The 27,015-nt window shown below is 41.6% G+C and overlaps 1 protein-coding gene across 6 annotated transcripts in view; it reads left to right on the top strand.

Annotated features, from left to right (window-relative positions):
• The first annotated feature begins 1,735 nt into the window (after nt 1-1,735).
• Nucleotides 1,736-27,015, top strand: part of LRCH1 (leucine rich repeats and calponin homology domain containing 1) — a 115,480-nt gene continuing 90,200 nt past the window's right edge. For 3 of the 6 annotated variants that reach the window (XR_011094003.1, XR_011093998.1, XR_011093990.1), the window contains exon 1: nt 1,737-2,172. Coding sequence is in view for 2 of the 6 variants with exons in the window: in XM_068674731.1 (XP_068530832.1) it covers nt 1,893-2,172 (280 nt within the window). In the remaining 4 variants the exon portion in view is untranslated. Of the gene's footprint in view, nt 2,173-27,015 lie in introns of all 6 variants that reach the window. The other 3 variants (XR_011093994.1, XM_068674731.1, XM_068674743.1) reach the window with 3 other exon arrangements.

Below are 27,015 nucleotides of genomic sequence, written 5' to 3'. Positions count from 1 at the left end.
TCCCGAACATGCTGTGACTAGTGGAAATTTGTGGGGAACATTATCTTAATCAGCCACCACCAAGCTTTGCCAGAAGTAACGTGATATCTGGACATACCTGTGACAGCGGTGGCTGTTGTGTTCCTTGGGGAAGATCTCTTCAGCTTGGGGCTGTTCTAAGGAACGGTGTCACGAATTGTTCTCTGGTGCACCCAAGATTTTCTTGAACTGGTAGGAGACTGAATGTGTCATGCAGAAACCCAGCATCTCTGCATCACACCTGCAGAACCAGCAATCACAGATGTAAGGACAGTTTGGATTTGAGTTTAGCTTGGGGCCTATATTTTGTGTGCAGTTTAAAAGCACTTCCAGTAAAATAATCCCCTTCTTATCCACCTAACCTTACAGACCTTTCCTTACACTTCTCAGCTGTAAAGAAGAAGCTTTTTACAGATATTTTGATGCTATTCAGTCTACCTCTAGTACCCTTTTCTCTTTTAAGTTTCTTGTTGTGGCAGCTAAACTTGCAGAGCTCTCTCCTGTTTTTTTTGTTTTGTTTTGTTTTGTTTTTCTTTTTTTTTGTTGTTGTTTTGTTATTGTTTTTCTAAAGGTGTTTCCTTGTGGCAATTCTGCCTTCGTTTGCCCTGCAGCACTTGGTGTTGAACTTCCTGGAGCCTGGGAAGCTTTAATTTAACATCAGCCATCGATCACAGCACAGGGGGACGGAGCGAAGTGTAATGGCCTGTAAAGTACAGGTCACACGTGGTGATATATGGGTCCCTTTTTAGCTTTGAGCTATCTGAGTGGCGGGGAAGCATGAGGCCTCACGCTTTGGTTTGTCACTCCAAATCACCCCTCGAAGGGTCTCTCTGGGGCAAGCTGGGCTCCAGAGCCATGCACAGGTGTGAAGCAGCGCCTGCAGCAGCAGCAGGCTTCAGAAACTCCTTCTGCAGGGCAGGTGCTCCCCAGGGCCTGTGGAGTCCGGCGGCAAGAGCCGCTGCAGCTTGTAATTTTCAAATGAAACGTGCTCTGCCTCAGCATATGCATGCTTGCCTCAGTGCCTGCACCGTAGGTTCACCCCACTCCACTACAAGCTGCTGGTGCAGTTAGAGAGGGGATGCTGTTAGCTGCGATGGATGCCAGCAGAAGGGGACGAGCAGGTGGGGGGCTTCCTTTTAAAAGGGTGTTGTGGTTTAACCTGGCTGGCAAAGGAAATAAAGGAAAATAATGACAGTAGCACTGCTATGAAGAATGTGTACAAAACAAGTGATGTACAATGGAATTTCTCACCACCCGCTGACTGATGCCCAGTCTTTCCCGGAGTAGTAGTTGCCCACCCCAGCCAGCCACCCCATATTGACTGTTCAGCATGAACATGGCATGGGACATCCCTTTGGTCATTTTGGGTCAGCTGCCCCGGTTCTGTCCCCTCACGGCTCCTGTTGCACCCCCAGCCTGCCCTCTGGGAGGACACAGCGAGAAGCTGGAAAGTCCTTGGCTTGGTGTGAGCACTGCTCCGCAACAATTAAAACATCAGTATGTTATTGATACTATTCTCATTCCCGTCCCAGCGCCTGACTGCTCTTTCTGAGAAAAATCGTCTCCTCTTTCCCTCTTTTCCCCTTTTCCACCCCCAACCACTTGCACCCCCCCTTGCCGCCCGCTGCAGGGCGGGGTCCCCGCCGCCAGGAGGCGCCGCCGCGCCCCGCCCCGCTCCCTGAGGGGAGCCGGAGCATGCGCACTGCGCCTCTACCTCGCCCCTGCTCCTCCGCCTCCCGCCCGCGCTGCCGGGAGCGCTGCGAGCGGGCGGAGGAGGAGGAGGAGGAGGAGGAGGAGGAAGGGCCGTGAGGGAGGGAGGGACTCGCACGGAGCTCAGGGCGGCCCCTCGGCTACCCCCAGCGGCCGGGGGGAAGATGGCGACGCTGGGAGGCGAGCCGCAGCCCTTCCCCGCCGCCGCCTTGGCGGTTGGGGGCGGCATCGGTGGCGGTTGTGGCGGTTGTGGAGGTGGTGGCGGCGGTGGCGGGGCCGGGGGGGTGTCGCTGGCCCTGCAGGCGCCGCTGAGCCGCGGCCTGGAGCGGGCTCTGGAGGAGGCTGCGCACCGCGGGGGGCTGAGCCTGAGCGGCAGGAAGCTGAAGGAGTTCCCCCGCAGCGCCGCCGCGCTCAGCCACGACCTCAGCGACACGGTGCGGGCAGGTGAGGCCGGGCTCTGGGGGGCTGGGGGCGAAGGGGGGCCCTACGTGGGGAGGGGGGCACCTGCGACGAGCCTACGTGAGGTGAGGGGACCCCACTGAGGTGGGGGGGACCCTTCTGAGGTGAGGGGATCCTGTATGAGGTGAGGGGACACCTCTGATGGGAGGGGACCCTATATGAAGTGAGGGGACCCCTCTGACAGGGGGAGACCCTATATGAGGTGAGGGGACCCCATATGAGGTGGGGGAATCACTCTGACGAGAGGGGACCCTATATGAGGTGAGGGGACCCTATATGAGGTGAGGGGACCCCTCTGACAAGAGGGGACCCTATATGAGGTGTGGGGACCCCTCTGACAAGAGGGGACCCTATATGAGGTGAGGGGACCCCTCCAAGATGGGGGGACCCTATATGAAGCGAGGGGACTCCTCTGCCATGGGGGGACCCTATAGGAGGTAAGGGGACCCCTCTGCCATGGGGGGACCCCATATGAGGTGAGGGGGGCCCTGTATGAGGAGAGGGGACCCCCCTGACATGGGGGGAGTCTATATGAGGTGAAGGGACCCCTCTGACATGGGGGGACCCTATATAAGGTGAGGGGACCCCTTCAAGATGGAGGGGGGACCCTATATGAGGTGGGGGGACCCCTCCGAGATGGGGTGCTCTGTATGATGGGAGGGGACCCTGTATGAGGTGGGGGGACCCCTCTGAGGTGGAGGACCCTATAAGGTGAGGGGGAGTAATTAAAATCGTCGAGGATTTCCCCCCCTCTCAGCTGCCCCCCTGGGGAAGCTGAGGCGGGTCCCCACTGTCCCACTCCATCTGTTTGTCTGTTTTTTTATTAGTGTGCTCTGTCTGTTTGTTTTTTTATTATTATTATTTAGCTTTCTCCCAGCTTGGTGCTTGAGGTAGGTGGTTGCTCTCCCATCTGGCTGGAGGGCTGCAGCCGCCGCCCCCGCACGCCCACCCCGCCTTTGTAAGGCAGAGCTGGCGGCTCCTCTGCGCCTCTTCTGCCTCCCACCTCTCCTCAGCCTCCTCTCTGGGGCGAGGGCAGCTCCTCCATGCCTCTGCTGAGGCCACCGCTGGATGCATTGCACAAGGAACGCGTGTGCAGGTTACATGTGAGATACAGGCTTGCTCCTTTGCCCTGCGTGTAGGTGGACCCGCCTGCCACGGAGTGGATTAAGCCCGTGTGTAACCACGTTAGGACACACTCACATAGCTGATTTTACGTGCTGCAGGTGGAGAGGTGTCTGCAGGAACGCTTTTGCTCTGCAGCTACCCCCAGGGAGCACGGTGCCTTTCATAAAGCCACAGGTCAACCCCAGTGTCTGTATCCTAACGTTCCTGCAGCCATATTTCCACCTCTGTATGCGATGCTGTCTCAAGGATGGTGAGAAATCCTTGTCTTCACACATTCTGGACATCTGCAGGCAGAGAAAACCATTGCTCCAGAGGTCTGCAGAGGGGACAGACCTCACAGCCCTGCGGGTAGGAGTGGTGAGGGGAAGCACATCCACTCTGTGTTCGCCTTGCCCTCACTGCCTCCTTCCAGCATGGAAAAAGGCACACTTGTTTCTTACCTGAAGGAGCATTCCCCTCAGAGAAGTGTCCCATCTGTTCTTCCACCCTGTCTGTGCAGGAGAGTGGAACCCAATTCCTTCTTTACGTAGTGTCACTAGGAAGACTGGTGTATTTTTAAGGTCTTTACTGCCTCCACGTGCACTTTTGTGTCCCCAGTTGTCTGCTGAAGACGGTTGCGTTGTAGCAGCAGAGGAGCAGGCAAGTAGTCGCTTGTTCTTCTTGTCCCGCAGAGCAGCAGGTGCTGCACCTGCGTGCAGGCGTGTGATAACATGCACCTCCTTCTGCACAAGGATATTTCTGCTGTTCTGTCCGCAGAGACGCAGGTGCTCACCGCATACTTGCATCCAGCCCAGCTGTCAGGAGCAGAGTAACCTCCCTGGTGTGTAGTGGACTTCATATTGTTCGCTGGCTCCGTCGCTTGTTCTTGCCAAATGGATTTCACAGTGCTCTGTGAGAACAGCCTTATCAACAAAAGAGAAATGGGAAACCTGATAAATGAAACTCGCTAATCGGTAGCAGGATTTGCCACGCTAACGATTAACTCCGTGACAGATGTGCAGTGAAAGGGATAAGATGTGGTAATAGCGCTGTATGCAGCTAAAAGAATGACTTGCAGCTTGTCTCCCGAAGCGAGATGTTTTATCTCTGTTCTTTTTAAAACGGAGGTCTAATGAAGACATGCCATGATATGGGAAACCCAGACATTTAGGCATGTTTGATTTGAGCTAATACTGATCCAGGCCGTTGGTAAGCAAAGTTATGCACCGAAAATGAATCCTTTGGCAATGAATACGTTTGTGTGTTGTCTAAGTACGTTCTGCAGGAGCTGTGTGGTGTTTGTATAGGTGGCACGTGCCTGTTACATATTTAGTATTAAGTTTCACGTTCTGTAGAAAAAAACAGCCTTTGTCAGAGTTTTCACAAAAGCTGCCCAGTATAAAATACACGTAGAGTGGATTTTTCTTCCTCTCTTTGGTAGAAATGGCAGCATGGAGCAGCCCATGCCTCGGTTCTCTGACAAGTGTCCTTTATTCATTCCTCCCCACTTAGGAAAACCATGTGCTAATCTATAGCTACTTGATAATTGTGTTTGTAAGATCATGTTGTGGCTGATTAATGGGAATCGTTTGCCTTGTGAGTGAAGCCCTACCTTGATATGTTTCTGAAAAAAAAATGGTGCTCCTTTTCACTTGTTACGTTGCGTAAGTAGAATATATAAACAGAAGAGGCGCTTGGCCTGAGCCCAGCTTTTCGAAACTCTCAGGACAAACTCTTGATGGGAATTTTCCCTCTGGCTTCCTCTCCATAAATGTGCATGATATAAAAACAGTGCTTTTGTGTGCTACTTGGCATGTGTCCTGGCAGCGAGTGACTTTTACTCTTGGATTTGATGTGCTGATATGTCTCTGAAACCTTGAAACTTTTTGATGTTTGGTTCAGGAGTAGCCTTTTTCTGTTAAAGCTTTTTTTTTTTTTTTTCTAAAGAGGGCTAATCTCACAGAAAAATACAGGCAATCCTTGATTCAGGGAAGACCAGCGTGGGGGATTGAGTTGAGAGATTTGCGGAGCAGGGGATTTCCAAAAAAATGAGACCATATCTGAATCTTGACAATGTTTTAAAGAGCCTTAGATAAAGAATTAGATTGAGAAAAGGATGGGATGCAGACTTCTAAAGTAAAATGTTATCAAGCTTGTTTTCTGCAAAAGTTCTGAGTTCTTTAAACGGGTCTGAGAAAGATAGAGTTAAACTTGAAATTCTCTATTTATGCACTTTTTTCCCCGAAGTTGGAAGTCAGATTTCATAGAGCAATCGATAAATTTGCAGGAGGGATGTAACTTTCATAGCTGGGAGCGAATTACTTGACTTGTCTAGTTCTCGTTTCAGTTATGCTCTATAGCAACAGCGGAGGCATAGCTGTACTTGTCACTTCTATTTATGCAATTCCTTGGAATGGCTTTTCTTTTGTGACTTTTCTTTGCAATGACTACATCTCTCTTACAGAGACATGATCCTACGAGCCTCCATGCAGCTTTCCAGCACTTAAACATTTCTTCCTTGTTGTCTTTGAAAGGTTTGCTCCAGAGCCGAGTGACCCAGTCTGCTGAACTTTGAGGCAGTATCTTGCACACAGAAGGGAGTTTGTGTGGTGCGCAGTACTGTTAGAAGAGAATAAATCCTCTATGCAAAGTATTGGGAGTTTAGTCAGATGTTTTAAACCACATCAGCATGGATGCGTTGCGAGAACCATTTCAAAAATAATAAATGCTATTCTTATCACTTTTATTACAGGCTGGGTTACGCAGAAGACAGTGGCATGGTAATCACATAGTTCTTAAGTAATAGCATGCAATTATATTCCTCAGAACCACAGGGAATGCTAGAAGCATGTTAGCTTATAAAAGAGGAAGAAAAAGCCCCAAAGCTGCTACTTAAATGTGCAGTCAGGGCTGCCTGTATCACTTCAACCTCTCTTTGGAGGCTTTGTTTGTTTGTTGTTTTTTTTTGTTTTGAAGGCAGATCCTCTGAACTTTTTCTCCTGAATACTTATTTTCATCTGTTTCGATTGCGTGGGTTAGGCCCATGGGGAAGCAGCATCCCTTGCTGCTGCTTGTGGTGAGATGGGAGAGAAGGTAGAGTTGTGGTGTTAGTTTGTGGGGCATTTTAGCTTGAATTTTGACATATAAGCACTTCCTGGGGGATTTTTGGTGATATCTTCTGGTTCAGGTGAAACACATTTCTTCTAGTTCTCCTTGCTAATGATAATAATAATAAAACAGTTTTTTTTTTTTTAGTTAGTTTAAAATAAACAGCTGTGTATATTGCCATAATTTATTCTTGCTGGTTTTCTTTGGCTCGTTTATTAAAGCAGTTCTTCCTCCACTTCTGGGGATTCTCCTGCATATAGCTGTAGATGCGCAGTTGCTTACTTGATTCCTTCCCATGCAAACAACATTTATGTCACAGGTACTGACTAGTTTGTTGGTGCTACTGCACAATTTCATAAAGCAATGCCAGATTATTCAGAATTTGGTTAGTATGTGGTCCCTGAGGGAGAATTGATAGGTCTCTTTCGAACTTTTAAGAGCTCTCTTTGATAGTTACTGCTCCCCCTCTGGAATTTATATTTCCATTATATTGCGTTTTGGTTTTGAATGGGGCTTCTTGAGAACCGTTCATTTTGCTTATTTTATCCAAACAATTTTATTCTGTCAATAACATCTTAAAATTAACTAGAGGGCTGGAAAAAAAAGGCCTGTTTCTTCTTATATTCAACAGTCCGTCGTTTTCTACAAACTTCCTGTGTTTATTTGAAGATTTCTAACCTTACTCTCTTCTACACAAGTCATGTCTTAAACGTATTAGGACAAGGAAAGAGGAGGAAATATGTTTGTTTATTCTCACAAGTGAATTGAATATTACCCCGCAGCCAAAATTTATGGGATGTAACTGTTTCTTGAGGTTACTGTATAACTTGTGTGTTATTGAGTCAAAAAAATGAATGAATGGACAGAACTTGGTGCCACTCTGAGGCCATTTGGTGCTTTTCTTCCCTCCCCAGGTCAGGGTATGGCCTCCTGCTTTGGGGGTCATGCAAACATCAACACGATTGACTCAGAGTCTATTAGTTCTTTTGCTGTGTAGAGGCTAATGAATTGTGCTTTTGAAAGTACCTCTTTTGTCGGGAGATTTATACCCTCCTGGCTGAAATGCAGTCACTCTGCAGGTGCTGCTGGCGTTGGGCAGCACAAACTAAAGCCTCAGAATGGCTTTTTTTGCTTGAAAACAAATTAGGAGTACTCAGCAGCCTGGTTACTCTTTCACAGTGTGGCTTGAGCAGATTAATGGCTTTCTACCATCAGCTTTGTGTGTGTGCTCATCTTCCACAGTGTGGTGATTTTTATTTTATTTTTGGCTGGCTCCCTTTGCGATCTGTGAAGCTCCAAGAGTTCAACAGTGAAGAGGAAGAGGTAGGAGAGATGACAGCTTAGAAATCATACAACAGGAGGGAGGGTGAAAGCTCTCTGACAACATTAAACTCAGCTGTTTATTGAACCTTTACCTTTAATGTTAACTTTCAATTTAAGGTGGTTGTTTGTTCAGACAGCCCTCTCTAGAGCTGTCAAAGCCTGTTTGGCCTCGCTGTGCTCGTAGATGGGTGAAAACTCATTGCTCTCATGGAAATCCTGTCACTTTGTGTGTCCTTGGCCTGTCTGCCTTGGGAACGACTGACTCGGAGCTCCAGAAGTGCTGTTGTGGCAGTAAAGGTGCTGTAGGTTGCTTTTCACATGCTTTTAGCTGAAATGGCGTGTTGTTTAAGAGCCACTTGCGATCACAAGTCTTGTGGGAAGCAGAAGCCAAATATTCCTCTGTGGTTTGTGTCTCCTCTTCTTCCTTCCCTTGGTTTGTTTCTTTTGTGTTGTTGACACAAAAGACCTCTTGGTTTAGACATCTGTAAAACGGCAGTGTCAGAGTGAATCCAAATACAATTACTGTACCTAGGGTGTTGAAAATACTCGGGGCTTTAGCGAGGGGAAGAGACCAGGGGCAGGATCAGCTGTGACAAAGCAGAATGAATACCTGCTCTGCAGCGCTGTGGCTTGGAAGAGGAGTGCCAATGCAGTACAGGTTTGAACAAGAAAATGTGTAAAGAAGTTATTATTCGAAGATAGAAGGTAAGGAATGGTAGAAAACGAGGGAAGGTTTATGGAGTACTGAGTGAAAATATATAAAGTGTTGGGAGTGAAATAATGGGCAGGATGGTAAGCAAGCAGGTGAGCTGTATGTTCTTAGTAAAACTGAGGAAAAACAAGTTTCTTGAGCAGTTACAATAATGATAACCCTAATTTTGTGAACAGAGAATTAGAAAAATGTGGAGGAAATGATTTCACTATCATATATGATGTTTGCAAGTCTTATGCTAGAAATAATAGTTTGATACTTTAAAGGTTAACTGTTGAATTTTAAATTTGAGAAGCTCAGCATTTATTTACCTTCAGAACCATAGAACCATTGATGGTGGAAAAGCCCTCCAAGATCATCTGGTCCAACCATCCCCCTACCACCTATGTCACCCACTAAACCGTGTCCCTAAGCACCACGTCCAGCCTCTCCTTGAACACCCCCAGAAGGGAAAGCTGGTGGCTTTTTTGTTGTTCACAGAGTTGTGAGAGTCACCAAGAATGAGAGACTCAAGTTTTGTGCATCAGATTGACCGCTCTTGGCAGGATGAGATGAGTGGGGATGAGGTGAGTGGCTGCCCCAGGCTACCAGCTATTTGCTCTGCCTGCCTTCTTCTTGCCTACTCTGCTAGTAAACATCCTCTAGATTGTGAAAATTCCCAGATTGGTTACAATACCTAATTCACAATTGAAATCAGTATGTTTTAAATAGCTTAGGGCACTTCTGAAACCAGAGAGGTATCCTTATGTTCGAGTGAGATCAGAGTTATGAAAATACCGTGCCCTCTATTGTTTTCCCACATGTAAAATGGAAAGAGCCAGAAACGTTATCACCACGCTCAGGGTGCAGATCAGTGGCAAAGCAGCAATGAGTGTTGTATGAGTTAAGCTTCTGGAGGAATAATTACATTCTGCTGAATTTGTGGGTAGATGCATCCCTGTGGAAAGAGTTCAGTTCTAAAATGCTAGTGCTTCTCCCCACCCTTTTTCCCCCGGGGGTGTCTTGCTGGCCAGCTTGCTGGTTTATCCCTTTTTTTCCTTGTATGGTGCAGAACACCATAATATCTGTAAACCTCCTAACTATTTAAAAATAGAAATAACAATGACAGTCTCTCTTTCTTCTTTCCCAGTCCATATGAGAAATACTTAAAAAAAAATAATAAAAAAGCAACGTACAAGTGAAGTGACAGTGGTGGCAGAGCCGAATGAGGGCTAGTTCTGCATTTAATTTGGAGCCTGAGGTTTGCGCTCACTTTTGAAGCCGCATTAGATGTTTTATGTTCTGCTGAACTTGTGGGAATTCTGGCTCCCTTGGTTACAAGCTCGCTGCAAATTTTATGATGCGACTGTAAGGTGGCTCTTCGGGGTATGGTTAGGGAAGTAGCTGGAGGTTTTGGAGCTTTATCAGGAGCAGAATGACAGCAGAACAGCTGAGCATCCAGTCAAGGGACCTGTGCTGCTGAATGGATGAGGTGTTTTTGTTGGTTTTCTATGGGTGATTTCAGTCCTTAGTGCAAGCTGCAGTAATTATGGTGTTGAGTTTGGAGTATGCAAACGTACACAGTTGGTTTTCCTTTTTTTTATTTATTTGGAAATGCACTCTGTAGAGTGGACAGAATTATTTTTACTGACCAAACAGGAAAATGTCAGAAAATGCTTGTTGTCTGTCACCCTGTTTATCTTATTTTTCAACAGATTAATTTATTGAAATAGGCAAACTGGTTGCATATATCAATTAGGAACGTAGAGATAAATGTTTTGTCTCACTACAATTGTTTCTGTGCTTTTCTTAATAACCCTTCCCTTTTGAAATGGATATTACCAACAACGAAGTAGAGTTGAGACACCTGCTTTAAAAACAGAAGCTTTTTTTTTTCTTCCTAAACTGCAGTGCTGTAAAATGCAAGACTGGTAATTGGTTTAAAATCCAGTTTTTGGATTAAACTATACAGACTAGAATTAGGCATTCTCTACTAATACAGCCCCGTAAATCCTTTTTGTTAGGAGATGCTACTGGGTGGGACATTCATATGTGGTGGAAGATTCAAGGTAGATAACTTTATGAATTAAAAAAACTTAATTTAGCCAAAAAAAAATCTTAGAATTAAGTATTTAAATATGGCGTACTCTTTTACAAGTAGCCACATCACTGCAAATGACAAAATTTTACATTATCATTATGTCTGTAGAGGCAGTTATTAAAGTCTGCATCACTGGTTGTATTATTTGCAGCAGCAGCACTTCTTTGTAGCACTGCATTAGAGAAGGAAGAAGTAAAAAAATAAAAAATCAGATGAGAAAAAGCATTGCAACGTGAGGAGAAAAGCACGAGTGACAAGTTGGATCCGTTGGTGAATGGAAAGAAACAGGTTTGTAAGATGTGCGCAGAGATAGACTGGTAAGCACTGAAACTGATGGAGAAGTTGTGGAAAATGGGCAAGAAATAGGGTAGGAGAAGAAAATTGAATTGGAGATCAGTCCGATAAGGAAAGAAGTAGAGCAGAATGTACGCTTGGATGAGGCTTACTGGAAGTAAGGCAAGATACCAGAAGTATAAATATGGTGGTTTATTTATAGCCAGAACCTTGTCTCAGCATTTAAAGATAGGGAGATTGTTGCCATGGTAAGTAAAATTATTATTCAAGTGACTTTTTTTTTACTTTTGAACTTTTAACTATTTATAAATATCGTGATGGAAGGAATAGGGGGGTAAAATTATTTATACTTGCCATGTAGTGCCCTTGCCATATATATATTTTTGAGAATGGTGAGGCCTAGCAGCTTTTATTCAGTTCACCCTTTTTAAGATGCAGCAAGCGTGGTAACAACAGTTCTGTGGGGAAGGAGGAAGAACCTAGTGTCGTTTGTATGGTTGATAATTACAGAATATTGACTGGGATGGAGACTTCTGGGATGGGTTTCCTGGTCAAAGATGAAAGGAGCCTTCCGGGGCACAAGGGTTGCCCTGGGTGTTGAACAGAAACTTAAACCCGGGTTTCCCGTGTTTGTTGGATGGTGTTTGTGGGGATTATTTCTTTATTTATTGAGTTCATCCCGGTTCAAGAAGTCCTTTTGCCTTCCACAGTGTACAGTGTTGTTTCCCTGCTCAGTAAGCGTTGCCTGCGATCCCCGTTCCAAGATTTCAGTTTGAGCCTGGCTGTGTGCCTGCTCTTCGCCTGTGTTCCATTTACTGGCCAGTTCAGATGGCCTGATACTAGGGGCTTGTGCTTCTTTCTCGCTCACACACGTCGTGTCACTTGGGTGTTTTACCAGAGGTGCTATTTTCCCCTCCTAAGTGTTTTTGCAGAAAGATAAATAACCAAGAATTTGTTTGTGGGGTCCATCTAAAATGTTGTTTCCATACTTTATCTTACTTTAAGACCTGTCAGAACCACCACTTAGTTTCTATACAACATCAACATACTTTGTTATTGCTCGTAGTTCTTGATTATTATTTTTTAAATCCCTCATGAGCTAATTATGTAGTTTCCTAGTCAAAATACGCAGAAGCAAACAGAGCGCTTTACCCAGTTGTGGCTGAGCTATAATGGACCTTTTCATTCATCACCTGAACATTCAAATTAGATGGAAAGCTGCAGTGTTCATTTGACAATGCTTTGTTTCAGCCATTATTTTTCGGAGATCTTTTGAGTAGTGGGAGAGGCTGCTGAGTCTGAAAAGGCTTGGTTTCTTCTGTACCTGTTCTTTTTTTTCTTCTAGAAAAGGCATATTTCTTCCACAACTTTGGAACTGTTCTCTTTTTTTTTCTTCTTTATATGCTTATTCAAATGCAACATGAAAAGCAAAGAAGATCTTTTGCTAGCTCTTCAAAGAAAATCCTTTGATGCAAGTGGTGTAGAGTAATGTATCCAACCTTGACTTCATTTTGTTAAAATTTTAATGATGGAATTTAGAGACAGGACAACTGCTCTTCTGGAATATTCCTTTGTATCATGTATTGCAACTATTACTGCCACATTAAAGCGTGCTGAATGTAACTTTTTAATCAAGCAGGAACTTCTTAAGGGTGGACAAAGTATTTTGAATTTCTTGTATATTTATTAATTTAAAAGCCTTTTATGTGTTTCTATTGAGTGCTAATATAATGACTTGTAAGAGCTGATTGGTTTTCAGTTGGTCCTAGAGTAGACCTTGTTCTGTGTTTCTGTTAAAAATTACCTTGCAAACGTTGTTCTTCTCAATGAGGTATTTCCTTGTTCTATAAAGATACAGGTCAGCCCTGATTTTACAGATGGGAGAAAATGAGGAGCAGAAATGAAAAAGTTTAATCCAGAACTCAGAACGGATCGAGGACAAAACCGTAAAAAGAATCCAGCTTTGGTTCTCTGGCTCCTACTTTTACAACTCCATCAAGGCAGTGTAAAAACATCTGTAAGAATGGAAATTGAGGCATTTTAGTTGAAGTTTTTGTCTGGAAGATGTTGGGGTAGTAGTAAAGATGCAAACTTTGAAGCTTTCATTATGATCCTATGTCCTGGAGCAATTTTAAATTTATTAATGCCATGTAAAAATGAAGAGATCATTTTATAGTAGAGATCATTTTATACCTGTCACACAAGCATGAAAGTATGGTTCACAAATATTCAGTCTCTAAAAAAAAAGTCATTATAGATTTGCTGTTAATTAATAACCAGGTAATATGAAAGGGGCATGAAGTTAAAATCAAATCACTCCTTTGGCAAGAAGCGCTGTAATCCCTCTGCCAGTTTTCATATCTTTGTATGTTTAGCTTCCTAGAGAACTGAAAAGGTTATTTTTGGCCTAGGGCCTGAGGCTAAAAATGGCTTCTGGAATCTTATAGCTCAGTTTGGCGTTGAGCAGTTTTGTGCGGTAGTGAAATAACTGCAGTAATTGGTAGCCTCACTGAAGCATTTCAGTTATGCACTTAAATGTTAAGCTGTGGGAGAGGTGGCCACGTGATACTTCCAACATCTAGTTTATCAGGAAAATGGAAGTCGTGTTTGTCTCTGAAGCAATGGTAGCCTGAAAAAAAAAAAAGAGAGGCTTTTCTACAAGTGGGTTTTAAAGAGGAGAAAGAATGAACGTACAGTCTAGCCTCAATGGGGAAAGGCTCTAAAACGAAGAAGTAGATCAATTTCTGTGCAATTCTGGTGAGGATGGTGAAGCAACAAGGGTTGCGTTTGAGACTGTATTTGTGGGGAGCAGGACAAGTCTTTGAAGTTTCCTCATGCTTCTATCCAGCACAGTAGGATTTAATTGGGAAAAAAAAAAACACACCACCAAACAAACCAACCCTACCAATTCCTATAGATGTACACATGCATGCACTACATGCACTATTCTGAATGTTTTCTGAAGGGTTTGGGTGATTACGTAGCTGGGATTTTTGAATAGTCAGGAGAACGCTGAGAGGCTAACTGTTTAAATCTGAAAAACCTTACGTCAGTAAAAGCTCTGGAAAAGACTTCTGAAAAAGACTGGATATCGCTTCCCTCTGTTTCTCTCCCAAATCTGTTAGCTTTTTTTCCCCAAATTGTTTGTCTTGGAACAAGTGGAAGTAACGCGTGGTGCCGCATGAAATCAAAGCTGTTTTTATATAAGCAGAGCTTGGATGAAAATCCAGGCAGATTTATGTTTTGGGTGAAATCAGCGTGGAAAAAATTCTGCATGAGAAGCGGTGCTGCTCTAGACATAGCTTATAAACTTCATGCGGTTCCAGCGTGTTACCGTGTGTGTGTATTAAATTAGATTTGAAAAATCTGTTTTATGCTCTACTTTATGCATGATAGTTTTATTTTATCATGTATGTCTAAATACATCATTGATGAATGGAATACGTACAGCATGAGGACAGGCAGATCAATATATTTCTCCTTGTGTCACAACTTTTCATGCATCCTATTTGGCAGTTAATATGATTAAGTTATTAAATGAAGGATATATGAGTATAACCACTCTGCCTTTACTGGGAAATAGTATAAGTAAGTCCACAGAAACAGTTTTACAGAAAGAAAATGATCAGGAGCAATAAGCTATTAAGTTTTTTTGCCTTATCGATAGAGGATGCTTTCTTTTAAAGGAATTTCTCTGATGCTTCAGTAACATTTAGCCTTTCCTGTCATTCTTTACCAGATGCATCTCACCTTATTTCATGCTGCTGTTTTTATTCTGGGAGTGTATTTGTTGAAGCATGGAGTAATTGATGCATCTTAATACCAAAAGAGACCTTTATGTCGACCCAGTTTGACCCTCTGCCCAGTACTGATCATAAATTACCCTGAGTCTTCGTATCTAGACCAAAAATTCATTGCTCGTTTGCACTGTATCGATTTTCAAGTGTGCCAGTGATAATAACATGATTAATTACATTTCCTCTGGAAGTAAATAAAAGAAATGGCACGTGCTAGTTTGTGTTGTAGCTTCAACTTCTGATCGTTTGATCTTTATGTTCTTTGTCTACTGTATGAGTTCACATACTCTATCAGATAGAGATTCAGTCTTCCGCAGTTGTTTAGAAATTAATTTTTAAGCATTTGTCTTCAATAAACTAGGAGCCTTCATTAATAAGGGGTTATGTAAACGAAGATGCTGCTGCAGCAGTGTCCACCTGGCTGCCTAGTTAAAGGTCACCCTTCTACCTAGGGCGAGGAAATGGTGATGACGATGGCTTTAAATTAACAGGACAGGCTATGACTTGGGGTGTTGAGGAGCTGGCACGTGCTTTGCCTGCTGCCCCTGTTCTGTGGCAGGTAACCGCCAGCCCAGGGGCAGAGGACACAGCTGAGGCTGTGTCACCACATTGCTGTGGTGAATGCTGCTGTGACCTGCTGGTCCTAAACACGCAGACCTCTGGAGTGTGATTTCAGACCTTATGTTTTTGGGTTCTTTAACCTCTGTATTGTTTTTCAGTTAATTAACTCACCAGCTGGACGCAGCAATTAGCGAGGTATCAGCGGAGGTAATGTATATTCAGCTTCTTTTCCAACATTTGCTGCTAAAGCACCCAAATTTCACAGTGGTCCTTTGTACCGTAGAGTCAGTCAAGCTTGTGATAATCAGTGCTCCTAGCTCATGCTGACACTTCCCGAGACTATGACTGCAGGCTTCGTTGTGCTTGAGGGTTTTCATCTGACAGAGTTACAGCGGAGTTTGTCCCTAACCTGCCTTGTGCTCCAGGCCCTAGGATGTCTTGAGCTTGGCCTTGTTTTCACTTACTGCACCATTAACATCTGTCACTGCAGATTTTGTCAACAATGATTTTGAGTTCTAGGAGGTAAAAGTTCAGAAAATCTTGAATGATGTTGGTTTTAGAAGAAGGAGATCTAAAAAAAAAAATAGGTGATGCTATATCCTTAATGGCTTTCTTGAGGAAATCACTCAGTTTCTCTGAGTAGACATCAGATGAACACTCCATAACCAAATCAAAATGACTGATGTTCTGGTGTGAATAACTCAAAAAGGCTCTTGTAGTAGACAATATATTCTTATAAGACTATAGAACAGGATTTGTTTCAGTGGTGTACAAGCTTTAACTTCTGACAGTGATTTCTTAAATACATCCAAGTTTTTTTCTTCTAGCAATACTTTTACATCCTTACTTGAAATTAATGTGACGTGACTGCAGACAGCACCATTAACTGGTTGCCACTGTAATTTGACTATAACTCCGAGTGATTTGTCATTTTTAAATCATCGGGTAAGATAAATGAGACCATGACTGGTGTTAAGAAGACCTTAAAAAAATTAGTTTTTTGCTTAAAATTTGATGGAGCACCAGAGAACCATTTAGAAGAACGCTTTAAATGAAATGCAAGAAAAGTTGCATTTTAATTAAATTAAGAATTCCTCCTTGAGTATCTCTTCTAGAACGTTGTTGCTTGACAATTTTGTTTATAGAAACAGGATGTTTTGGTTTTATGAAATGTGGATTTCTTGGGAACTCATTTTAAGAAAGTGTTTGTTTGCCTCCACCCTTGGTGGAATGCAGATGACATCAGATTTTTTTATGTACTGGTGCTACAGCCAGTAGTCCATAAAGACCAGGTTTAGAAGTGTCAGGGGCATAAAAGGAATTGAATGTGAAGCAGCCTTACTATTTAGGGTGAATTGGTGGTATTGGTGTTCAGGTGGTCATATTTAGGGCAGTGGAACCTGAGATAAAGGTCTTAGAAAAAGCTCTAAAAATAAAGCCGGAGGATTAGGTCAGGAAGGGTTGAGGCCAAACAGAAAAGGATCCAGACATCAGTGTCAGAAATGTGTCCTGGTGATGAAAGGTGCCTTGACTTCTTACAGCACGAACTTTGCATGAAATGGAGATGCCAGTGTTCAGTGGAGCGTGATAGCTGTGCTTAAATATTTTTCAGGTGTTTGAATCTTTCTTTTTATGGAAGAAAAGGATGTTTGGGTGAACTGGAGGAAAGGAAAGCGTAGATGGAAAGGGAGAAGGGGCTCATTTACTCCTTCCACGCTTTAATGTAATTGTTCCAAATTTTAACTCTTGCAGTGCCTCAACAGCTGTACTCCAAAGATTCCTACAAGGCCATGATCTACCAAGTGCTGCAGAGAGAAACCACAATAAAATTTTGCCCCTGCCGTACGAAGACCATTCTCTTTCCTGGTTTCCAGGTTTTGTGTTCTCTTCCTTCTCATGCCTTGTGACCTTTATATGGGACTCTGGCAGCTTGTCCCTCTCTAGGATTTCCTTTGAAATAAGTCCTAAGCAGTGTATGCACTGCAGCATCTTCACTCCTTTGTTTTTCCAGTGGCCTAAAAAATATCCCTTTGATTGCCCTTCTTGGATGGCAGTGCTGTGTTACTCACTTCTTTTGGTCTGCAGCTCTCATCCAGAGTTCTCTGGCACTTGGGATAGTTTTGGTTCGACTGGCATTTGATGCTAGTGGTAACTTTTCCCCGTGGAAACTTTTGGTTAAGATCTTATTACGCTTCTTGAAACAGAAAGTTTGTAAATCAAAAGGCAAGTATCAGTTGAACTATACTCTGTTTACTAAAACCCTACAGGCTTATTCTAATGTTGTCTAAATTTCATGGGATTACAGGATAACTCGGATTAGAAGGGCCCCCTGGAGGTCATCTGGTCCAACCGCCTGTGCAAAGCAGGGTCAAGTATGAACCTGTTTAACTTGGTTTTGCCAGCTGAAGCATGTTTCATTTAGTTTAGGAATTCCCATGTATCATGAACTCCTTTTGCAAGTGCTTTTGGCACCTGCTGTTTCAGCCTCTTCTTCTCAAATCAAAGATTTTCTAATTATGCATCCTCAAATGCCTTTTTCTGCAGCTTCGAGATGAGGTTTTGAGCAGGGTAGCTGTACGTGTGGAACATATTCCTCCTGCAGGGAATTCCTAACGTTTTTGTGGTGAAAGAGTACCTGAGGTGATTAAACTCTGTTTACAACCACTTGCTTTATATTTATGCAAAACTTTCGCTGACACCCTGTGTCCACTGACATATTTACCCGTAAACCTGCTTGCAGAGTCTTGCTCAAATTGTGTGTTGATGTAAATTCTGAGAGAGTTTGCATCCCCGTACCAAACGGGGAGACTCGTGATGCTGGGTAGGGCATGCTGGAGAAAGGGCTTAGTTTAAACATTTTGCAAGTGCTTTTGCAAAGCTTTATAAACAGACTGTGGTGGTCTTAGTTATTTTAAGCCCTACTCCGTGTAGATTAGTGGTTCTCTATCTAAAAGATGTTTGTGAGGAACACGTAGTGCTCAAGACTCAAATGTTCAATGAGAATATCAGAACACGGGTTTGTTGTTTGGGTTGAGATAGCGTGGTTTTTGGTTCTTGTTCAGATAGAATAATACCTGTGTTTAAAATTACTAAACCATTGAAGTGTTATGGCTGTAAATGTTACATGTTATAACACATAATTTAAAATTAGAACATCCCAAAGACAATTAAATCATCCTTATTCACTTTGTGCTGGTAACAATTCTTTTGTATTCTTCTCTTCTTAGGAGAAGGCAATAATACTTTTTATTTCTCTTAATTTCTTTTGGTAAGTGTTTTGGGGCTTTTTGTTGTTTAGGAAAAAGTGTGGGTAATAATAACCATAATAATTATTTGGATCAAATATGAGTGTAAGTTGGTCCTGACAGTGGAAGCAGGTGGTGATTAATTGTGTTTTAATTGAGTTTTTGTTTCTAGTGCTGGTTAATGTGTACCTTCAGAACTGAGTTTATAGGAGTCTTCCTTCACATCAACCTCTTTGTTTTGAATATTATGAATTTGAGACCGAAGTCATTTAATATGCTTGTACTCCATATTACTGTGCATCTTATGTAATAGGGGGTTGTGCAAAACCATATAATGGAACAATAATTTCACTGTTACAGATGCAAAACCTGGTTTTGGGGGGTAAAATTAAACGTTGCTATTAAGGGAATTACTGCAGAGTTTCCCTGTGGAACATAAGGATAATGCATGAAGTGTGGTTAAAACTTTTCCCAGCATTTTTACAAATTGAACAGATGTGCCTGGACTTGAACAGATTATTTTGTAAGTGTAAACTAAGGACAGAAAGAAATTCATATAGCAGAAAGCACTCAGGCTGTCTCTTGCTTTTTACATCAGGCTGTCTTGCATCAGATGATGCAAGGTGATTGCACTTGAGATAACCAGTTTCCTCAGCAACTTTGTACTATTGTGTTTGGAGACAGTGTAATACTTGGGTGTTCTCTGTGCAGTTGTGGAAGTAATTGGGGCAGTAATTTAATAGTTTGAAACAATAGGATTAAGACTCCACTGAGATCTTAATTGCAAGGTATGAAAGTGCAGTGTAGTTTTGTTGCATGTCTTACATTTACATCATCACTTCTGGCATCGCTGTGCATATGGAATCCCAACTGACTGACGTATGTAGGATTTGCCTTCTGAATTTCGAAAACAAATGATACCTCGTGGGACTTAACTTTTGGTGACTTAGAAAACAAAAAAAATGTTTCTCCTCGTGCATGAAGAAGCAGTTCTGTTAAGCATGTGGGGATTTGTTTCTTTTTTATAAGGCAGTGTTAACTTGAAGAGCAGTACCAGATTTATTCAAGTCATGTCTTAGAAAGTAATTCTCCCAAAACTCACTTCTATTAATTGCATTTTCTATTCTTAAATGTGGTTATCAAAATGTTTGTACGTCAAAATATTAGTGCAATGCATTACATCAGGGAGAAGATGTGGAAAACAGGCAGCAGTTGTGTTGGGAGGTAACAGGTAGCCAAATAATGCATCCTATCAGCCCTCAGAGCTAGAAGTGGATGGATGCATGGGCAGAGGCTGTGTTGTGTGCTTTCTCTTGGCCTTCATGGCTAACAGGTTGGAAACAAGGAGCAACTGTAGTGTGTGAAGTAACTGGCTGGAGTGTTGAACTGTTAGATTTTTTCTGTCTTAGCTACACTGAAGGGTTTTGAATGTGGATGTGATCAAATCTCCTTTACCTGTCCCTTGCAGTGTCCTCATAAATAGAGCAAGCCATTAGTTTTATCAAAAAAAGCACAGTGAGGGTAGGTGTTTAATTTATACGCTACTACAGTGTATTTCTACACTTTACTAGCATGTTAGGTATTTTCTTCAGGGATCGTGACGTGCTCCTTAAATTCTATTTAAAACATTTTTCAGTCAGTGTACCTGGCAGCGAATTAACTGGAGGAAGTCAGTGCTTAACTAACACCAACTGAAACATTTTTAGGGACTTTCCAATGGACTTTCACTGAGGTAATCTGTCGTTTATAAAGGAAAAAAAAAATACAACAAAACCAAGGCTTTGTCATCTTGGTCTCTCATGAAACTGCTGTGTAAACACTGAACTGCAGGTGCACCCTTAGCCAGTTTAATTGCAGTTTGCTAATCTGGAGCATGATTTACACTTGATACAGCATGAATCTGGTCTGCACGTTGTTTTAGGGGTTAACTCAGAATGACACAATGAATATATATGGCCTATGTAGTAGTTTTCAACTCCTCACAGAAGGACATTGCATCGCACACTTAAGTGCCTTCGTGTTTGTAACAGTTTAGTAATTTATGACCGTGTGGAAAAATCCTTTGCTACTTTGGTGTGCCTCATTTATAGGGAGAGAGCCAAACCACGTGTAATTGCCTCTCTGGTATCATTCAAGTGAATGGGGTAAATACGAATCGTCTGCTGACCAACGTGCTTCATGTTTGTTTGTAAGACTTTGAGGAAAATTTAAGTTAAAGATCACTAATTTTTTATCCTTTATTGGATTTGTGTGTGTGTGTGTGTGTATATATTTTATTCGAGTTTATGCCTCTAAACCTTTGTAGGGGAGGTAGTTATTGTACTTACGTACCAGATAAAGCCACAGCTAAGCCATGAGAACCCATTTTCTTACCAGACTGTTCCCTGGGGTAACTATTCATATAAAAACACATTTGTTTTTAGCTTCATAATTATATGCGGGCAAAATATTGTGAACTATACTGGCTATTGAAATTACTGCTTACCAGAGCTTTGTGCAAAGGAGTTGCTCAAACAAGGATGTTCTTGAATGAGGAACTGCCTCGGTCATTGTGCATTGTATTCTCTCGTTTGCAGGGGTGTGCAAGCACGTGTACGTAGGCCTGTGAGAGGCTGGGGGCACATATGCACACTTCAGTCCTATGGGCTTAAAATTTGGATCTTTGTTTTCTTGGAGGTGGAAGGAAAAAGGGACTTTTTACATCTGTAATTAGAAGATTGGAGATCTGCCTCCTATGGGAGGTTTTCAGGATCAGTTTTAAGACCAAAATTACGATTTAGGCACAGTTTATTCAAGCAGTTGTGTTTATATTTCATTCTGAACTCGGTTTTTTGCTAGTTGGAGTACATACTTACAGAAGCAGGTTATTTTTATAGTGATTTCCATGGCCACATTTTCATGTAGCTATGTAACGATGTAGGATTACATATTTCGTTACGTATGTAAGTTATGTAGTAATCTTATTTGAAGTAGGTATCTGACTACTGATTTCAAATCACTGATCTTTGTATTTACTGAAAAATACCAGGAGAGTAGAAGAGCCTCAAAAGTCTAACCTAATCTTTTAAATTGTTTGCATCCTTGTGCAATTGTTTTTCTAAGTATATTTAGCTGAAATCCAGTGAAATATACGTATCCATAAATGTAGAAAAAAAAGTAATACATAATTTAATGATATTTGTGGGTAGTTCCACATATCTTTCAATGTTATGTGTATTCTTCCAGGATTGCTTGGAGTCAGAGCAGGAACTTGTCTCAAACCAAGAGCCGAGGTGTTTATGGCTATCTTACTAGCAGTTTGCTGATTCCTCTGTGGTAATTATCGTAACATTTTGCCTTCCTTAAGCAAAGGAAATGTCTTTGTATTTCAGCTATTTGATTGTGTTCTGTTCCTGTGTGTGATAGGGAATACTAAAGGAGATTTGTTTTCAGTATATTTAATACTAGCTGAGTGTTTTTTAATGCATATATAAATACTACAATGAAAAATGCTGCATCTCCTTTGGGCTGTTGCTGTATCAACTGCATTCCTAAAAAATGAGTCCCCAGCCTCTGTCTCTTTTCTGTGTAGAAACCAAATGTTTTGCTCTTGAATTTCAGAGAATTAGTGTCACTTCATTACTTCATTCATGCAAGATTAATCCCTTATTCAAGATTTAAATCTATGAATCCTGTAGGCAAATTACTTAGAAACTGAAGCGATTTGGTGATGTGCTATATTTCTGTTTTTACAGAGGCAGTTCTCCCTCTTCTCCCAGTATTAGATCTTCAGGTAAAGTAGCGGATGAAATTACCACCGAAAGTTGAGTTATTATTGATCATCTTCATTTGGATGGAATTATTCCAGTTAAAGAAATTGTGTACATCTACATTAGCACATTTTGTAAGAGGAAATCTCAAAAGCAAAATAGTTCATTCTGGAGATCAAGCTACGAATTCAAAAGGGTTTTATTTTGGACTGAATATTCTGAATCCGAAGAAGTGCCTGCCCTTTTTAGGAGCATATTTTCAAGTTTAGTTGCTTCTGAAAGCAACACAGTTCATGTGCTCTCTGCTGTGCATTCGAGTATGGTAAGTTGGGATGGTAAGAAGACTTAATCTTTTGGATTCCTGAGCTGATCTAAAAATGCTGCTCTAGACACATTCAGTGGATTTTAAATGATCTGAATTTTTTTCTGGCAGTCTGTCAAATAACATGAGGATGCCTATAAAACATGCTGTGTTCAAAATATCATGTCAAGCATGCAAAAAAATCACTTCCTATTCTGCTAAGCCAGGAAATGATTATCTTTGTCACTGCTTGGAGGAAAGGAATGCCTAGCCTAATTCTGATTGTATATTGCACTTTGGTAGATGACCAAATCTTATGTTTTTAAAGCTGTGCTTAAGTGCCTTAGGTTTGGCCATTGTCCAAAATCAGTTTTAATAAATGGTAATTGGGGGTGGCTTCCTCACTTTGTACATGAATTCCTAAAGAGGTAATAAAAATGGGTTTGTCCAGTTCAAATAAAACTGACTTTTTCAAAGTTAACTTGGTAGGATAAGATAAATTAACACTTGATTATTTAATACTATTCTAAAAATATTGTACTAGCTAGAACAGAGACTTTTTAATTGGATGTAGGTAAAAAAACTGATGTCTTTATCAACTTCTTTAATGAAAGAGTCATGCAGAATTAAACAACATTGTAATCACCTTTAGAAAAGGTGGTATTTGGAGCATAGCGGTTGCTTTAAAAAGCGAGATGGGGAAGGCTTTAGTTGTTCTGAGAAGTAACAAGTATGGGAAAATGGCAGTATTGGGGGACAAATCTGCAAAAATTTACTAAAAACTGTATCTTGCATAAAAAACACCAAGCATACTTTTAATACAACAGTTTGGGAATAGGTGAATGTCTTAAATTTGGAAATTGTGTGGGGAGGCTTTGATTTTGCTAAGTTGTTACCCATTCATTTTGAAGTGATACAGTTTATTTATATAAAAAAAAATGTGACATTGAGGCTGCAGTAGTATAGCAGTGTTTTCGTATTGGTAAGCAGGAAGCATTAGCGTGAATTCACTGCTGTTTTGTGAAGCAGGAAAAATAAATAGTTTCAATTGAGTATGGGACATCCTTTCTACCCTCATCACGATGCTTTAAAACTGTTTAAAATTGTTTATTTCCAAAAGAATATATAGGAGAAAATAATCTGCCTTTTCGGGGCTGTTTTTTTTTTTTCAGTCTCTGTTTTTTAAATATTTAATTATAGGGCTAACGAAAATTAGGGTAGTGTAATGCTCACACAGGTATAACCCTAGCTTGAAGTCTCTTTATTCAGCTCTTATGTTTTGGAGCTGTAGGGGTGGAGACTTGCAATAGCCGGGTTATCTCTGGGGCTTTGTAGAACCAAGGTATGTGTAGATCGTACATATTGTTGTCCCACTCAAACTGCTTGCAAAATGTTGATTTTTCTGGAAGAATATTCTTTTTCCTTTATGACTACTAAAAATACAAGCATTAGCCAGAAACAACACCAAGCTCAGAGTGTTAAGCAGCTTTCCAAAGGAGAGCCAGACTGACTGATAGAGACTCTAGAACCAAAGCTGTTTAGTTAAGATCAGCACTTGGCCTATTCTCAGCCTTACCCATTTCAGATCATCTTCACAGATGCACGTAAAGGCAGGATGCAAACACTGTGTAGGGGAGGTTTGAGTTCATCCAGGTAGAATTGAAGAGGTGTAGAAGAATGATGTTTTTATGAAAGTCACATGAGCAAATAGTAAAGATGTCAACTCTTTAGTTCTTTAAGAAAAGTTATATTTAATAGGAGCTCTGCAGACTAGTATGTATGCTACATTCAGAAAACTTGTGCTCTTTCTGGAGTGGCTGAAAAACGTCACACCTCAGCCCTATGCAGGTTTATCACTGCTTGCATCACATCTGACTTAAACAGCTAAGTAGGGATGCTTCCCTGTACAAGTCTAGAATTTCAGTTTTCCTTTATTGCAGTACAAAGCTGATGACTGTTGCAGGGCTTTGCAAGGCTTGCTTCTTTCAGCATTGCAACCGAATGTCCATCACAATAAGGCAGTGGAAAGCACATTCAAGAGAAAGGTAGTAAGTAAGCAAATAATGTATTTAGAAGTGAAAGGCAGCTATCAATTTAAAGGTGAGAGGTGGGCCTGTGGGCCCACTGTGTTCCACAGACAAGGAACGTGGCACAAAACTGAATATTTGTCAAAACTGTTGAGAGGTGTGCCTCTCTCACAAAGAAAAGCCCTGTGAAGAATTGGTTCTGAAGAGGATTCTCTCTACAGTGGTGGTTGATGAACATCCCTGAAAACGTTTCAAGACTCTGGCGTCAACTTCAAAAAAAATCTGGAGCATGTTTTGCTGCAGTGGCTGGCTGTGGTCTGCTGTTGTCCCAGTGAGTGAACGTGCTTTGTGTAGTGATAAATGATAGCTGGGAGAGTTTTGTCTGGAATTCTAGGGATAATGTTTGTTCCTATTAGAATGTTCTTTTCCTCTCAGTCCCTAATTAATCACTAAGAATTAGTAAATACAGCTGAAAGTATGAAGACTACGGTTGTGTCTTAGCTGGAGCTAAGAGTTGAGGGAACCTTTCATTAATCACAGGAGTCATGTGTGGCCTGTTTATTTTTCTTCTCAGTAACAGAAGAGGATAACTTCAGCATTAATTTTTCAGAATTGTTTGCATAGGAGTAGGCAAGCGTGAGGGAACAAAGAAAACCGAGGAAGGCACATGGCTTGTGTGAGAGAAGCAGGAGGAAATGGAGAGGCCTAACAAAACCAGCGTGGCTTAAGCAAAGGTGGCTTTTCAGCAGGGGAAAATGCATCGACCTTTGGAAGTGGAGATAAGCAAACGAAACGGGTTGGACCAACTCTTTGTTCTGGTGTTGGGAATTTAAGAAACTCGCTGTCCAGGACTGTGAGATGGAGCACTGAGCTGTGATTAGTTTTTGCAACGTGTAAGTGATCGTGTGTCACCAGAGTTAGCAAGGTTCTGCAAGTTGAGTAATAACCATTTTCTTTAGTGTATTTATTTTTGAGGAGGGAAAGCTAGGTAAGTATGCAACACTTGAACTATATAAGATGTAGACATCATGGCTGATGATACTAATTAAGCATATAAAGCTGAGCAGATGATTCACCTAGGAGGTTTTATTAATGTGTGTTACGAGAGGTCTTTGCATTTCTTGTGAAAGTGATTTCATTTTACTGTACGAAGTGAGGAATGTCTTGGTATCACAACGATAGTTTTGTCTGTCTGGGCAAATTTTCTTTTTTACTCTTTATCTGAATGTTCTAGATGCCCAAAAATATACTTTGTTTAGATACCTGCTTTATGGTCAAGTTCTAAATTACCACACGTAGGGTAGTTTTGAAATGCAGTGTATTTTTAAAATACATTTGGAAACACTTCTGATAGATTTTAGGGAATGGAAAATGAGTTAAAAATCCCTTTTTTATTGCTTTTTGATTGTGACTTCTGAGGAATTCTGTGTCTTGGTAGCTGCTCAGTTTGTAAGGCTTTGAACAAAAGGAAGGTAGGAAAACAGTTTTGTAAGGGTTATGCTGAGGTTACGGCTGTGGCAGAGCTTGCGGTTTCCTTGTGGAATTGTTTGTGAAATGAATGTGAACGAAGATAGGACACTGGGAAAAGAGGAAAAAGCAAATAAAGGTCTACATTAAAAAAGGCAACAAAACCTTCAAACAACATAGCAAATGAGTATCCTGTGGCTGGCCATAATGAACAGAGTAACCACAGTACAGAGGCAGTTTCTGGACGACGTTGATAGCCTATGCTAAAATAAACGCAGGTTTTTTGGCACATGATTATTGTGTGATATCTAAATTCTCAGTAGAACTGAGCCTTTTTTGTTATTGAATATAGTTGCTAGCATGCCAGCAAAGCAGAGATAAAAAAAAAAAAAAATTGACTGATTAAATGATTGCCTACCCTTTGCTTGTAAAGAAAGCAATACAAACCATTTTTTAATTTTGAAATAAATGGTGAGTAAAATATAATTACCTTAAAACATTTGGGGCTTATTTAAAAATGAGATTAAAATCATCTGTTCAAACTAATAGTGGAAACTAAGTAAATGTTGTTTACTCCCTAACTTTGCATATAATTATGGTCCACACTGTCACTGTGAATGGACCTGCAATAAAGCCTGTGAATCTGAACTTTGCCAGTGTAGGCATATTTTCTGAATTTTCACTTTTCCTCCTAGGTTTTTTAGGCACTGGGGCAATGTAATTCTTCAGTCTGCAGCAAAAAAAAAAAAAAAAACAAAAATAAACCAAGTGTCTTGGATTCCTCAGGCAGAAGCTGGTTTCCTGTCCTGTTGTTTGCAATAGTCTGCATCTATGGTAAAGACAGGGAGATTCTCTCTCTTTTTTTCTCTCTCTTTTTCACCCCTTCCCTGCCACATTCAGTAGTAGTGCTGAGCAGTTGTTTCCTCCCCTGCCTCCTTTTATAGCCTTCCATTGAAGAAAATGTCATCTTAGAACAGACATCTGGGGCAAAACAGACAAATTGGTTTTCCCCTTGTTAATCTGGCTTTGCTGGCTTGTTTATGTACTCACTACGCATAAT

This window comes from Anas acuta, chromosome 1, assembly GCF_963932015.1.
Source record: "Anas acuta chromosome 1, bAnaAcu1.1, whole genome shotgun sequence".
Taxonomy (NCBI): Eukaryota; Metazoa; Chordata; class Aves; order Anseriformes; family Anatidae; genus Anas; species Anas acuta.
This window is presented reverse-complemented; position numbering and strand designations above follow the sequence as displayed.